Genomic DNA, 14,911 nt, shown 5'->3' on the forward strand with positions numbered 1-14,911 from the left:
TTAAATAATAATTATGTTGTGTTTCCATATATATATATATGCCATAGATCACTACTATTAAATAATAACTACTTATATCATATATGAATATCTAAGAAATTCCAACCAATTTGCACTTACTGAAGGATGGCATTTTCTTTGCTCAAATTCTTCTGTTTGTCTTCAAGATAAATGAGGCTATCATTTAAAGCGTTAAGTTCATCCTGAAAATGAATCAAATACACTACACTTGTATTTTATTTTAAATTAGTTTCTGAACTGGTAACTGAGGCTTAAGCTCTGTATACACTATCAAATTTTATGTGAAAAAAAAAATGTTGATGTTCCCATATATGGACACAATGACATCATATCACTACCATATTTATGCACATCACTACCAATCCATATTTGGGCACAGCACTTCTAGATTAATAGTGTAGACAGAGCTTTAGACAAGATCAGGTCATTAGGGTAAAGACTTGTCTATGGAGTAGTGATAGTGTATAGCTTGGTGGAAATAAATGTTTTGTTCAAAATGTAACAAAATCAAGTAAATATAATACCTGAAGATTTTTCAACTCTTCCGCATTTGAAGACCTAGCTGACTCCACAGCATCTTTGATCTCTCTCTTGATACTTGATGGGAAGAATTGAAGCTTGTTCCTTAGCAAACTAGCAGCTATTGTCTCAGTTTCAAGCGTGTTGTGCACCTGAACACGCTCTATATCCTGTTGCAGAATTAGTGAATAAAAAAATTGTTTCATTACAAATATATATTATTATATTGTTCATAACACTATAAAGCTCTGTCTACACTATCAAACATTATGTGACAACAAAATATGATGTGCCCATAATATATGGACACAATGATGTCATATCACCACCATATTTGGGCACATCACACTTTTTTAGTCAAACTTGTTTTGATAATGTAGACAGAGCTTTAGATCATCCTTTCTCTGTTTGTTTCATAATATTTAACCTTAAGTGAGAAAATTCGGATTAGGTCCTCTGTGAACCCATGCTTACTATGAATGTTTACGCAGGGTGTGTGGTTATCAACAAAAAAACCTGGAATAGCGGTTATTTTATTAGTTTCTATTATTAGTTACCAGGTGCTCTTTTTGTGGAATGGATATGAATTAATTAAAAGTAGTGTATTTGTTTTGTTCAAGAAATAAACTGTGCATTAAACATTTACCAAATCTTTGATTGATTGTGAGATAGCATTTAGTAAATCCACATCTGCATCTTGGAATGTGTATTCAGATGTTCTCATACGATCACCTAAATAATTTTTTTTAAATAAAAAAGAAATTAAACACATGTATATGCCTGATCTCTCAACTATGCATAAAATATAGTTTGTATAAATTATATATACTTTTTAGTAGTAGGCTATGTATAATATCAACTTGTAATTATTAATATTATATGACCAATAATATTATTATTATTCTTGTTATTGAGAGTTCAGCCTACCTAACTCCTGTAGATGTTCAATAGTGCTGTTCACATCTGGTGCCTTCGTTACTGCTGTCATCATAAACCTTATAGGAATAATAAAAAGCATGTTGTCAAGTATGGTTATGATTATGAGCATGAGCAGCTCTACAAAGTACAACCATCCACATCATTCACTGTGCCATGGTAGCAGGAGTGTCGATTATCTGACAAACAGTTTTAATCATAAGGTTTATTGCAAATAGCTTGATTTCGCTAGGAACGTCATTGCACAATGCATGATGGGAAGGGTATGTACACAGCATGCAGGCAACAGCAAAACGTACGTACGCGCCGTGACGTTTGCTCCCAAATCCTTCCCATCATCGCGCACACTATTTATTTGCGATAAACCTTATGTTATTACATTACATTAGTTAGTCCATTCAATCTCAATGGCATACTGCACCGATAGAGAACTACCTACCACCAACACAACCGAGACATGGGGCACAGGCTTAACTAGGAGCGGAATGTAAGAGTATAGATAGCTAGCCTAGGCCTATAGTAACTACTACTGACACTGTGACTGTGTGGCACCTGGTCTGCTCCTCTCCTCCTCCTCCGTCGTCCGATCCTATTTTTCTAGGCCTAGGCCTAGGCTAGCCTACCACTAGGCCTACTGCCCAGCTGCTAGTGAATAGCTAACCTGTTATTGCAATTTACTATGAATACATTATTAAACTTACTGGAAATGGTTCTATTCATTTCTTTTCAAGATTTAGAAACTATAAATAAAACTAAATTGACAGTCACACGAAGCAGACGAAAACTTGTTTTTGAAGTAACCGGAATGGTAGCTATGGTCATAACAATAGAGGGCGACGTTTTATACATCGTAAAAAAAGTTGTTGAAAATTTAAATATTGAGCAGGCTGATCACGACGTTTTTATTATGATGTATTGTTAATTTTAGTTTTGAAAAAGCTGCATACATCGATCGAGTAGTACATTTTAAGGTCACTACATTACTAGTAGTAATACTATTATACACATCCACAAGTAACTACATTTGAATTTTAATAGCAGAAACATATTTCGGCGGATTTTAATATATGTATTACTTTTTTGTAGAGAGAAATTTTCCAAGTAGCAGATAACCTAATACGGTAATATTAATTGCTGACCAAATATTGAATCGAAGTTGTCATAAGAGCTAATATTCACAATCATTGGGTTGGACTGTCACCAATAAATGTCAGAACATCGTGCTTTCTGATTATTCGTAACTTTTTGCAGGGGAGGTATTTATTAATTCCCATATTGGGAAAGTTAATAGCTATATAATTTGCAAGAATCTCACATACGTTGCGTCTGTTAATACAGTGCCTTAAAATAATATGTTGAAAAATATAAAATGGATTAAAATACCCTATGGTCAGGTGTTGTAAGCCCTGGGGGAATGATTTTGTTCTATTGTCCGATTATTGGTATGAGAAAGGTCAGTAGATTAGAATCAAATCTCAGATTTAATCTTCAATGGGACCACTAAATACTGTAGCATCTCTGTAATTTGGAATTTTCTATTTAGGTCAATCAGTACAAGATGTAAATTCTGGTTTGTTCTTTTTTTCTTGAAGTGTAATTAAACATACGTTTACACTAAGCTCCTATACGTTCAAGTGGTCGGAGAAAACTCCGGGCCACGTTTTGCAAGAATATCATGGGATGATTTTTACGCTTGGTTCCCACTAGGACGCAACGCAAGAACGTAAACGCAAGGTAAGCGTGTTGACCAATGACAAGCGAGAGTTCAAATAATCCATCGCTTGTGATTAGTCAACTCGTCAACGTACGTCCTTGCGTTTCGTCTCTAGTGGGAACCAAGCATTAGTGCGAACGGTCGTCTTAAAACACCACACGTCAAACACACGTTGGGATTTTTCAATATTTTATGTCCTCTCCTGTCCTGTATTACGGTATTTAATTTTGTAGAACTTTTTGTATGGGTCGAAACTTAAACTATATTTAATGTTATCAGGAAATTGGTAGTACAGCAATTGTTAAGCGTGGTTCTCACTAGGACGCAACGCAGCGACGTATTGACGCAAACTGCTGTATTGCGTAATCACAAGTGGGAACCGACGACGCAATAATGCTGCAAACATCGCAGGTTTGATTTCACGCAGGCGTGGGCAAACACAATGATTGGAAGGGCATTTTCTTACGTTGCGTAGGTTGCGTCGCTAAAGCGTGGTTCCCACTAGCGACGCAACACAAGGACGTAACGCAACGCAAGTGAATTGACCAATTACAAGCGATGGCTTATTCGCTTGTGATTTCTGTCTATAACTTCGCTTGTCATTGGTTAAAACGCTTGCGTTGCGTTTACGTCCTTGCGTTACGTTCTAGTGGGAACCAAGCTTTTTAGTTGCCACTAGCGACGTAACGCAAGGGCGCAACGCAACGTAAAGCTTGGTTCACACTAGCGACGCAACGTAACGCAACCTACGCAACGTAAGCAAATGCCCTTCCACTAATTGTGTTTGCCCCCGCCTGCGTAAAATCAAACCTGCGATTTTTGCAGCACTGTTGTGTGTCGTCGTCGTTCCCACTTGTGATTACGCAATACATCACTTTGCGTCAATACGTCGCTGCGTTGCGTTCTAGTGGGAACCAGGCTTTAGTGATTTTACCAATCACAAGCGATGGAATAATCGAACAGTGGCTTGTCATTGGTCAAGTCGCTCACCGTTGCGCGTACGTCCTTGCGTTGCGTCTCTAGTGTGAACCACACGTATGTGTCAAAGAGGAATGAATGCAATACAAATGTAAAACGTAAACAACAATTTATTTTTATTTTCATTTATTCTTTGAATTAGTTAAGTATATTCTAATGCCCACACAAGTTAATTAACTTAACAGTTCATATGGATGATGATCCATTTATTAAATTTGTTTCATACTAAATGTTGCAAAATATTAGCTATTTCCAAGACAATACTGCAAAGACATACAGAACTATATAATATTCTAAAATAGATAATAAATAATAGATAAAAATCCGGCAAAATAGCCAACACACATTAAATAATAAAATGGTTACAGTTTTTCTACAAACAACTTCACAAACAACTGCAAACTTTCAATAAGTTTGTAATTAATTAATATATTTTATATATTAATGTTAAAAAAGTAATATTTTACATAATAATTTGGCAAATCAAACATTAATCTTGTTTGTTAAATTTGTATTCAATATTTTGTAAATTAAAAAATCAGTAAAGGTAAGTTAAGCTCACATTGAGCAGTACAAAACCATTCTAAGAGAGGTGGGGGGAGGGAGGAGGAACCTAATATTGAACAAAGGAGGGCCAATATATGTTTTAACACTACGGAAAATCCATATTCATTGAAAACCCCCGGGACACTATTAAGGGGACATTTTGTTGGGTCTTGAAGGTGTCCTCTTAATAGTGAACAAAGGAGGGCCAATATGTTTCAACACTACGGAAAATCCATATTCATTGGAAACCCCCGGGACACTATTACTGTAGTGTAAGGGGACACTTTGTTGGGTCTTGAAGGTGTCCCCTTAATAGTGAACAAAGGAGGGCCAATATGTTTCAACACTACGGAAAATCCATATTCATTGGAAACCCCCGGGACACTATTACTGTAGTGTAAGGGGACACTTTGTTGGGTCTGGAAGGTGTCCTCTTAATAGTGAACAAAGAAGGGCCAATACATGTTTTAAACTAAGGAAAATTCATGTTTCATTGGACTCCTCCGGGACACTATTAAGGGGACATTTTGTTGGGTCCTAAAGGTGTCCTTTAATAGTGAACAAAGGAGGGCCAATATATTTTTCAACACTATGAGAAATCCATATTCATTGGACAAGCCCGGCGACACAATTAAGGGAAATTTTGTGGGGTCCTAATAGTGAATGAAGAATGACCAATATATTTTTCCACACTACAGAAATCTATATTCATTGGACACCTCCAGGGACACTATTAAGGGGACATTTTGACATTACTGCAGTTCATTGTAATGGCTTGATAGAAACCTGTAGTACAACAGAATCATTGATAAGGAGTGGGCAACCTGGAGCCATCAATTCCTCCAACGTCACTTTCTTATCAATCTCAGTATCAACTTGATACCTCGTTTTCGAAAAGTTCTTTTTTCCTGATACAGTACGCAAGACGGCGTTATTACTCACCAACGACAGCAAGTACTCCATCGGCCTAGGCTGATCCAGGACTACGTTAGAATACAAGATGGCGCGAAAATCATCGTTAGTCGACGACGACCCCTTAGGGTAAATTTTAATTTCCCAGTCCCAACTTGTGTGGGGATAGGCTGAGGAACGTGTTGAGAAACGAGGCATAACTTCTGAGACTTTTATATACTGTGAATAACCGGTTAAAACGATACGTTTATCCCAACGTAGGTCCGTGTAATTTCTCAGTAAGAAGGATGAAGTCGTAAAGTCTTTATTATTTGCGCGGTGCTCCAGTGTTAGCGAGTTGAATTTATAGGCTTGTAGAAGTAACGGTAGAAAAAGATCTTTGTGCTGTTCAATAATCTTGTGATGCTCAAGCGCATCTAATTGTTCTGGCGTCATCATCGGAAACCGAATAAAATGCATCAGCTCACGTAGAAGTTTCTCGCTGTTTTGCATCCGATTAGGATGTGTTGCCGACTCGATCCACTTAACAACAGCATAAAATAAAGTGATCTCATTTCGGATTGTCAAATCAGAGCTGCGTAAAAACTCTGTCAATTGTTCTTTATCAAGGTTTAACCATTCATGACTCCATTCCGGCATGGACATGATGTCATCCGCTTTCGGAGAGAGCGCTTGTATACAGTTTGTGATGAGTCGCTGATGATAGCACTTTGTTGCGTACTGATACCAAATATGAAATACGTCTTTAAGCTGAAGTTTCGGTATAATATTGGTCATTGCGAAATTAATGCATACCCTTCGTAGATCGGCGACGTTGTACTTGTCGGCCAGCATGAGGGCCGGTAGCGTGTTCTCAGTCGTTAGTACGATGTGGCACCCGTACAAGAATCGTAGAAATGATGGGAATACATCAAGACATTCTGGTTCTTCGACGAGTTCCAACTCCTATGAAATTATAGAAAACATGTGGGAGTAGGTTATTTAACAATGATTTTAGATAAACACTTTGTTCAAAAATAAAATTACAAGGAAATATTTAAAAATATATTATTAATTTTCATTTTTCATGTGGGACAATACATCTTTAACATAAAATGATTTAGATTTAACTATGGTTAAAAGAAGGTCTCATCTCCTGTCCTTATAACATTTATAATTGTAAATGTATTTAAAAGGAAATGTTTACATATCTACCTCCTACACATATCAAATGATGATAATTTATTTTGAATATCACTGATCATATAATTCTATGTATGCCACAAATTAATTTGTTTGGCATTTGCTGAATTTTGTTTTGGAACAGTTTAAATGAAAACAAGCCAAGTAACAATTAACTGTTTCCACTTCTTGCCAATTTGTACTTGCGAATTTGGCACAGTTTGGTTCTTTTGAAAAAATTTAATTTGTCATCTAGCAAATTTAGTACTTAATTCTTAAGTACCTCTAGCTTTACGTTAATATTTACTGGTATAATATAATAAGATACCAAGTATTATTGACTGTAATTTCAGATGCACACACCATAAAAAATATCCTTTATTTCATATTCATTGTTTATCGACACCAGAATTGTTATTGTCATGTGCAATCAAGCGTTTAATGTCCGCAGCACACCTATGATATCTATTGTTATCAGCTCACAAAATTAGTTGTGATGTCATCACAATTATTAAGATATATTGACATATTACAATAGTAATGGAGTTTCATCAGGAAATCAATATAGCAAAGTAAACACAGTAATAGCTTTGAACAATTTAAATAATTCTTTTAACACATAATAACAATAGAAATTTAAATACAATGGGAAATAAGATGTTGATACTCAATTTGAACAGGGAAATTGAACTACAATTATTGATAGTACCTGTAGTACCATAGTCATATAATTGTTAACTATTTCATTTAAGTAATTTTTGCCATTGTTCTATGATTCTAGATGACAATTATTATTCATTTTAAACTTGTTTCTTACCCCTTTGTTAGGATCAATCCAATCAGCACTCAGCATTCTCTCAAACACTTCACTTGAACGGACAAGAATCAGCTTATGAGCGAAAAATGTAACATCCCCAACGCGCAATGTTATATCGCTGAGCAGGCTGTTGTTAAAAAACTTTTCCATATCACTCAGAGATTGTCGTTCATCGCCATGGCAATCCATACCACTCATTAGTTTTGAAATGTCTCCTTCGTCAATGACTTCTTGGCTTACGGAGGATATAGAGACAGGCGGTTGAGGTTGTTGGTTTGGAGGTACCATGTAGATTGCTTGAAGGGCAGGTATATCATTGAGATTGGCACCATGAGGGAAAGCCACATTCCCCCCTCCTCCTCCACCTCCTCCTCCTACACCACCGGCAGCCATGACTCTATAGCCTACAACACGAGGATCAGTCTAAAAAAATAATAACAAATTTAAATTCAATAATCAATTTTTTGTTTTTCCAAAAATAAAACACAAATCCAGAATGTTTGTTATTTAAAAAAAAATCTTGAATGTAAATTTCTACATATGCTTTGCGAGTGATAAAAAGGTGAAAATAAATGTATTGTATTGTCAGCCCAAAACCTACCATTCTTAATGACACATGCATGAATACATCTCAAACAAAGACATTCCTACACTAGACAAATATCATTTACAAATAACATTAATATTACATTCTTTATAATTAAATTAAAGACACACTGAAATAAAACCTTACCATATTTAGTCTTATAACTTCATGAAACTAACTGATAATATTCCACAAAAATAATTATTGCACACAAAAGAAAACATCTGAAACAGCTGATAAAATTCCAGCTAATAAATTAATATCGATGACATCACTATGTTTCCTCTAAAACAAAGGATTTCCTAAACCAGAGTTATCCCAATGCCGATCAACCCGCAGGATCCCCACTGTTCTGATTATGAATTTCACATGTTGCTTCCAACACGTATAATGTCGACGACGTCCTTCCTAGACTGTAGGACATATGTACTGGACTAATGTATACAAACTAGCCTACTGGCTTTTGTTGTAGACAAAGATGAACTCGAAATCAATTGAGAGTCACGCTTGAGTGCTTTTGGAGTCGTTCATGCATGAATTATGAAGTTGATTGTTAATATTGTATACAATATTGTAATACCATGTGATGGTCTACTTAGAACAAATTTCAACATTGACACAGGAAAGAGTGAATGACATAATAAAATATATAACAAATAAAATAAAATAATTGTTCTGAAATTGAATGTTTAACTACTATCTATAACATACAATTAATTTTTTTGCACAGTAAAGTAAATATACTAACCCATTCTGCACATTGATACAGCAGACAGTACAAAAATAAATATTTCGAGAAATTGTCAACTTCACGAAAGTAAATGGATTGGAACATCGGAAACCATCAAACTTTATTTAACTATAACAGTACCTTATAAAACTATAAATCTGGGACACTCTTCCCTGCTATAAATAATATAAAAAAAATACAATATTTACTATTTCTGTTTCTACATACCATGTTGTTTTCCGGTACCGCCTCAGTGAATGGTGGCAGAATACTAAGCAAGCAACACAGAATCTAATCTACATTCCCTGGTAGAGAGATGTGGCCAGGAGATGAGACTAAACTACAAACACTAAACAAAGACAATGCTTGCAAATACAGTATCAATCAAGGAAGTGGAATTCCCTATCCTAATCACTGTCCTAAACAAAGGCATTGATAATGAGGCAATTTGTGGAAAACTAACCTTAATATTAAAAGCAACAATTTCCAAAAGTGGTCACAGGAAGAATAGTCTATAGAAAGTCAACGCTCTGTTTTGATTGGTGACTAAACATCCTCTTGGCCACCAAACTATGTCACATGACCAAAACTCGACTTGTGACGTTTGGCAAAATATGGGAGACAGAAAAAGTTTGTATGACTTGGAGAGGACCTTGAGTTTAGACTGTGCTATATGGCAGCAATGTGATTGTAATTTGAGTCTTTAGTCCTAAGGAATTCCCAGTGTCAAGTATAGAATGTACTAAGATATGCAAAAATAGCAACAAAGGTTTTTTTTTAGTAAGCAGAATGTTTTAGGAGGTAAAACAGAAAGAAAATAATATTAAATGTCTTATTAATATTGAATATTATTAAATATTATGAGGTAGTAAATATAATATATTTTTTGAAAACTCGATTTTCATTAAAAAATGTATGTTTAAATAAATATAAATAAAATTTGCTTAGCACAATACATGTCTATTAATTTAATTTTTTTTAACTTTATATAATATAAATAATAATGTATGTATAATCTTTTATTAGGCCTAATTTGTGTCAGTTTTTCTTTGACAAGGCAAAACAGTAACCATATGACTTATATATGAGTGTGAATTTATAATACCTTATTGGGCCTACTCAACAACATTGATGAACAAAGACATTCTTGATTCCCTATTGGATGCTGTAACGTGGTGAACTTAGGCCAAGTTCAGTCACTTTGAGCAGACAGAACGGATAGCATGACAGAAACCCTGTGGCGATGGATATCTAGCTATTAATAGTATCGTTACTAAGGTACAAGCACCATGCTAAACAAAACATGCCACGTGTGTATGGAGATAGAACAGGACCGGTCCTTTTTTTAAAAAACCTCACGGACATACCTATTTTTGGATACAAGACATACAGTAATTTGGGAGTCACATTTAGGGACTATAGGGATTTAGGGACACTCCTATACACAAGGTACACATATATTGCGTAAGACACACACAGTGATATCACACAAAAGAAAATGATACTGTACTATATACCACTATCAAAAAGATACAGACCTAGTCTGCGCATTACTCACTGGTATGTTCTTTTAGAAAATGCAATTGGAATATTCTAGGAAGATACTTACAGACTATTAAGATACCTAAACCATCTAATATACTACTGTAAATCAAACTGGACGATATTCATTGGAAATTGCATCTGAGCATCGCATACTGACTGAAGATTACTTCTAAAATAAGTCGCATCATGGTCGCATTATGAAGGAATAAATTACAATCTTGATGAGTCATGCTTAGTGAATGATCAATAACTAAGCATAAATGAAATTTGATTAAATATGAAACCAAAACATAGGACAAATCACAACAATGATGTAGTAGTCTCATACCTAATGAGCTTCATAAAAAAACATTTCCTTTATCTGCACTTCATAGTAGAAATGCAAAAAATAACAGTAATAAATGTATTATATTAAAAATAAAGATTATTTCAGCTGTCACTCACCTACCAGCTGTATGTAGTACTGTGTACTATTCTGCTCTACTGTAAACAATAGAATTTCTTAAAATTAAACTGACTTTATAGTAAAAAAAAATAACTGTTCAACTGGTCAATATGTAAACTACCTCAATAGAAGTACTAAAAAAAGACACTCAATTTTGAGTACGGTTAGTAACGTAACAGCAGTATGGTGAATAACACTTAGTATTTAGTAATCCATACGAACACCTTACCATAGATTTAAATATTAAAATCCTGTTTAACAATACCAGTGCTATTATACACAACAATGGACAAAGAACTTGTCAATATAGTTTGCAAAATATACACAATAATGCTTGTTGAGCCAAGATCAGTTGGCATAAACCTAACTCTGTTAAGAAACACTACTTAAATGTGAGATTGTAAGGCACTAATGGCCATGACAGTAATAGGTATAGTGTATAATGGTCTTGGTCTTAAAATGCATGAAATATTAAGCTAATATCAAGACTGTGGTAGGCCATCACATTAACATATTCAGCAAATTTTAATTATTGAATGTAGGGTAAATTGATGTCAAAGGTCATTGGTATGTCGATGAGATAGCATATTAGATTCTTCAATTATTCTTAATTAATCTAGATACCTCTGTGTATTTAGATACATTGGCTTATTTTAATCTCCACACACAATCAAATGTATTATTAATACTTATAAATAAGTACAAATGTATAGTGTATGTAGTGTGAAATAAAACTGAAACTAGAACAATACTACACTTTGAATAATAAACAACACTCATGCTTGATTAAGTGAATTTGTTTTTTATTTTAAAACAATTTTTAATTACAATATAATACATAATATAAAAGTTCAATAACATAAAAAAACAAATAGATGAAAGCATATTCGTTTGAAGGTCTTGGATAAACTTTCATTTTTTATTATCATTCATGTGAGTGAAAAATAACCTAAAAATAAAATGAAAACACTGGAATTCCAGTATTTTGCAGAGTTTATTTCTACATTGTAAAGCACTTAATATTGAACAACAAATGTTCATTCACATATCCATAACAAACAGCTGCAAAAGGTTGTTTTAGTTTTAAGTGTCCCAGGAAAGTTTCAATTGTATAAAATTATAGACAATCTTAGGAACAGGTGTTATTTGAACTACTGTACAAATCTGATAATAATACCCATATTAAATTAAGATACAAAGATTAAATGGTGTGTGTAGACCTGGTCCAAAACTGGTCTTTATTACACTGTGCCCATAAATATATTATGGACATGATTATTTCATATCACTACTATATTTGGGCATATCACTACCATATTTAGGCACAAACTAGTTTGATAGTGTAGACAGAGCTTTAGGAAGAATTTCTCTGCTTTGTATTTGAGGTGTTTTGATCTGTTTTATATTCCTAAGGAAATGAACAATTTTGACCTTAAAAAAGTTGAATCATGCAAATTGTGTCCACCCAAAATTGATTCAATTTTTATGTAATCTTGACTTTTAATAATAATTAAACATATACACACTACGGCGATATGAAAAGAAATCCGATAGGGGTGCTTAACAGATTTTCTTCATTTCGTAATTGTATCCTCTCTTGAGATGGAGAGAGAGATAGGGCTATTGTCAGTTTATCCAGGTAACCAGGAACGATATTGACTAAATCACTTTATAATTTAGAAAATAAATTAAGCAGTGATATGATGTTACTTTGTATCTTTCTAGTAAACATAACTGCTTCCCATAAATCCACCACCGGTCAATGTATATTATAACATAACAGTTTAAAGTAATTTTTTTTTACTTAATTTCTCTAATTTCAATTTTAAGTAATACATTTTTAATTGGTGTTCTTCTTCTGCTTGTTTTATTTGGTTGTTTAGTAGCTCAAGTTTTCTATTATGTTTTTCTGCCTGAAAATGTATTTTATCTTCTAAAAGTTGGATTCTCTTAGTACGGGTTTCATTATCTTGTTCACAATTACAGTTTTTCTTATTCGGAATGTGATTGTGCATTTGAATAGTTGGTTCTTCGTCGATTGAAGATGGTTGCTCGGTAGTATTGTTCCCAGAATGAGAATTCAACGAAGTATCAGACGGCGTTTCAAAAAAGTCATCCATCTCAGTGTCAGTATTCTCATCTTCTGTTTTTATGATAACCAGATCTTTGTTTCTGTCAGGAACAACGGTTTTCATCGCATTAGTTTCCTTTGTTTCAACAATAACTTGATCTCTTTTTGGCGAACTATCACAACCTTCTTGCATCACTACATACTCTTTACTGGACATGTTGGCATCAGCAGCTACAAACAAATCAAAGTATTATATCATCAACATGTGACACTATTTAGTTTGTAACAATTATTTTACTTATTCAACTTCTCACTCTGTTAAGGATCTAGACCAACAGGTGGTAAATACCTGTAAATACCAGTCCCAATTGCACAGTGGCTATTACATTATGTTTTAGGTATTTCACATATAAATTAATGTACAGTACATATACTGTATGTCCATCAGTTAAAAGAAATGCAAATTAAGCATTCTATAAATAGCATGGCAACAACTAAAATTATCGATTATTATTTTGAAATTATAAATGAATACAACAAACCTTTGAAATGAGCAAACACTACATTGTCTGGGAACTTGCTAGGCAATATCTGCATGATCGTGGCATATTCGTCGCGGAGAGCCTTGGCTGGTTCTCCTTCGTTACTACGATATACATGATCCAAGTAGCTTTTCTTTGCCCGTGTCTTCATGTTTGCCCAGAATTTACGTAATTGGCTGTCAGACCGTCTCGTTGAATGAAATCTATCATTGTATTCTCTTGCAATGTTTTCCCAAACTATACACTTTTCCTCCATCATTTTCAACTCTCTATTCTCTATTACATCCTTGTATTTGTTGATTAATTCCAATAGAAATTCCTTCTCTTGTTTGGTAAATTTTTTTTTTTCATTAACACTCGTCATAATTTTTGTATTGATGGTGTTACATACACATTTGTTGTTTTAGAGTAGGTTTACTGTGGATGGGAAGATATGTATCTTTGGTAAATATTAGTTTTTTGTTGTATTTTCTGATTAAAACAAAAAAATCTATTGATGAGTGTTTTCTTTTTTTTTCAACAAAATTTAAGAAAAATAATTGTCATTATAAATGGTGGTTTTCCAACACCAAAATAACACGACTGACTTTAAACGCTCACTTTCACAAATATTACCACATGCATGGTCAATGATACAGTCCTTACCCATTCACAGCAGTACTCTCTAAGACTATTGTTACAAACCAGACAAAAATCATAATTCATGATGTTTGTAGAAAGAATTGATTTAATTAAGAAAAGAAAGAAAAAAAACAATAATAACAATAAAACAATAATAAGTGACTCAACCAATCTCCAGGCATTAACTAAGTTTATTTATTACAATATTGAATATACATTCAACTAGATTAGGCAATATCCTTAATATATAAGGTGTTTTAGTTTATTATATTAGCTACTAGCTAGGCTAGTACTATTAACATAACACAGATTACAAGGCTAATAAGTAAGCCTGACAATATGTACCTAAGACATTCTACAGACAGACTACAGGTAGCTAGCCTAGACCAGTCTAAACAATATGAATGAATAGAATATAGGCCTAGGTTACTCCATGTCTAGTGAGGCCTAGGCCCTAGCTAGCCCTGCTAACCTAACTAACTAGACCTAAGCCCAGGCTTAGGTCCTTTATTATTCTTGATCAGTTACTATTAGCCTACCAATTTTATAGAGTATAATATCAGGACGTACCTTTGAATGTTCCCTAATTTATCTTACATCAAAAACTCTTTAGAAAATCTGTTTAATCAAACAAATCAGAACAACTTTTCGAGGAGTGACCTCTCTGTAGGCCTAAAAAATGTTGACATTTTGACAAGTGTCATATCATTGTATTTTCTATGTATATTTTACAAGTCATATATTTATTTTAATCACAATTCAAATAA

General features: G+C 33.9%; 2 protein-coding genes across 6 annotated transcripts in view; both read right to left on the reverse strand.

The window, feature by feature from the left end:
* Positions 1–2,251, reverse strand: part of LOC144851656 (uncharacterized) — a 44,639-nt gene extending 42,388 nt beyond the window's left edge. For both annotated transcript variants that reach the window (XM_078709223.1, XM_078709222.1), the window contains exons 1-5: positions 2,178–2,251; positions 1,468–1,535; positions 1,187–1,272; positions 546–710; positions 121–203 (exon numbers count right to left, since the gene is read on the reverse strand). In XM_078709223.1, the coding sequence (XP_078565349.1) occupies positions 121–203; positions 546–710; positions 1,187–1,272; positions 1,468–1,531 (398 nt within the window). In that variant the 5' untranslated portion in view covers positions 1,532–1,535; positions 2,178–2,251. The remainder of the gene's footprint in view (positions 1–120; positions 204–545; positions 711–1,186; positions 1,273–1,467; positions 1,536–2,177) is intronic.
* A 2,065-nt stretch (positions 2,252–4,316) lies between these two features.
* On the reverse strand, positions 4,317–14,820 carry LOC144851666 (BTB/POZ domain-containing protein 17-like). 4 transcript variants are annotated; one of them, XM_078709241.1, is made up of 3 exons: positions 14,715–14,820; positions 7,605–8,027; positions 4,317–6,571 (listed from the first exon to the last, which is right to left on the reverse strand). In XM_078709241.1, the coding sequence occupies exons 2-3, from the start codon at positions 7,995–7,997 to the stop codon at positions 5,477–5,479; spliced, it is 1,488 nt and encodes a 495-aa protein (XP_078565367.1). In that variant the 5' UTR covers positions 7,998–8,027; positions 14,715–14,820; the 3' UTR covers positions 4,317–5,476. The 4 variants fall into 4 exon arrangements, with proteins under 4 accessions (XP_078565367.1, XP_078565369.1, XP_078565368.1 ...); XM_078709243.1 differs by lacking the exon at positions 14,715–14,820 and adding an exon at positions 10,530–10,545; XM_078709242.1 differs by lacking the exon at positions 14,715–14,820 and adding an exon at positions 9,384–9,652.
* Positions 14,821–14,911: the final 91 nt, after the last annotated feature.

The sequence above is a fragment of the Antedon bifida genome, chromosome 9, assembly GCF_963402885.1.
Source record: "Antedon bifida chromosome 9, ecAntBifi1.1, whole genome shotgun sequence".
Lineage (NCBI taxonomy): Eukaryota > Metazoa > Echinodermata > Crinoidea > Comatulida > Antedonidae > Antedon > Antedon bifida.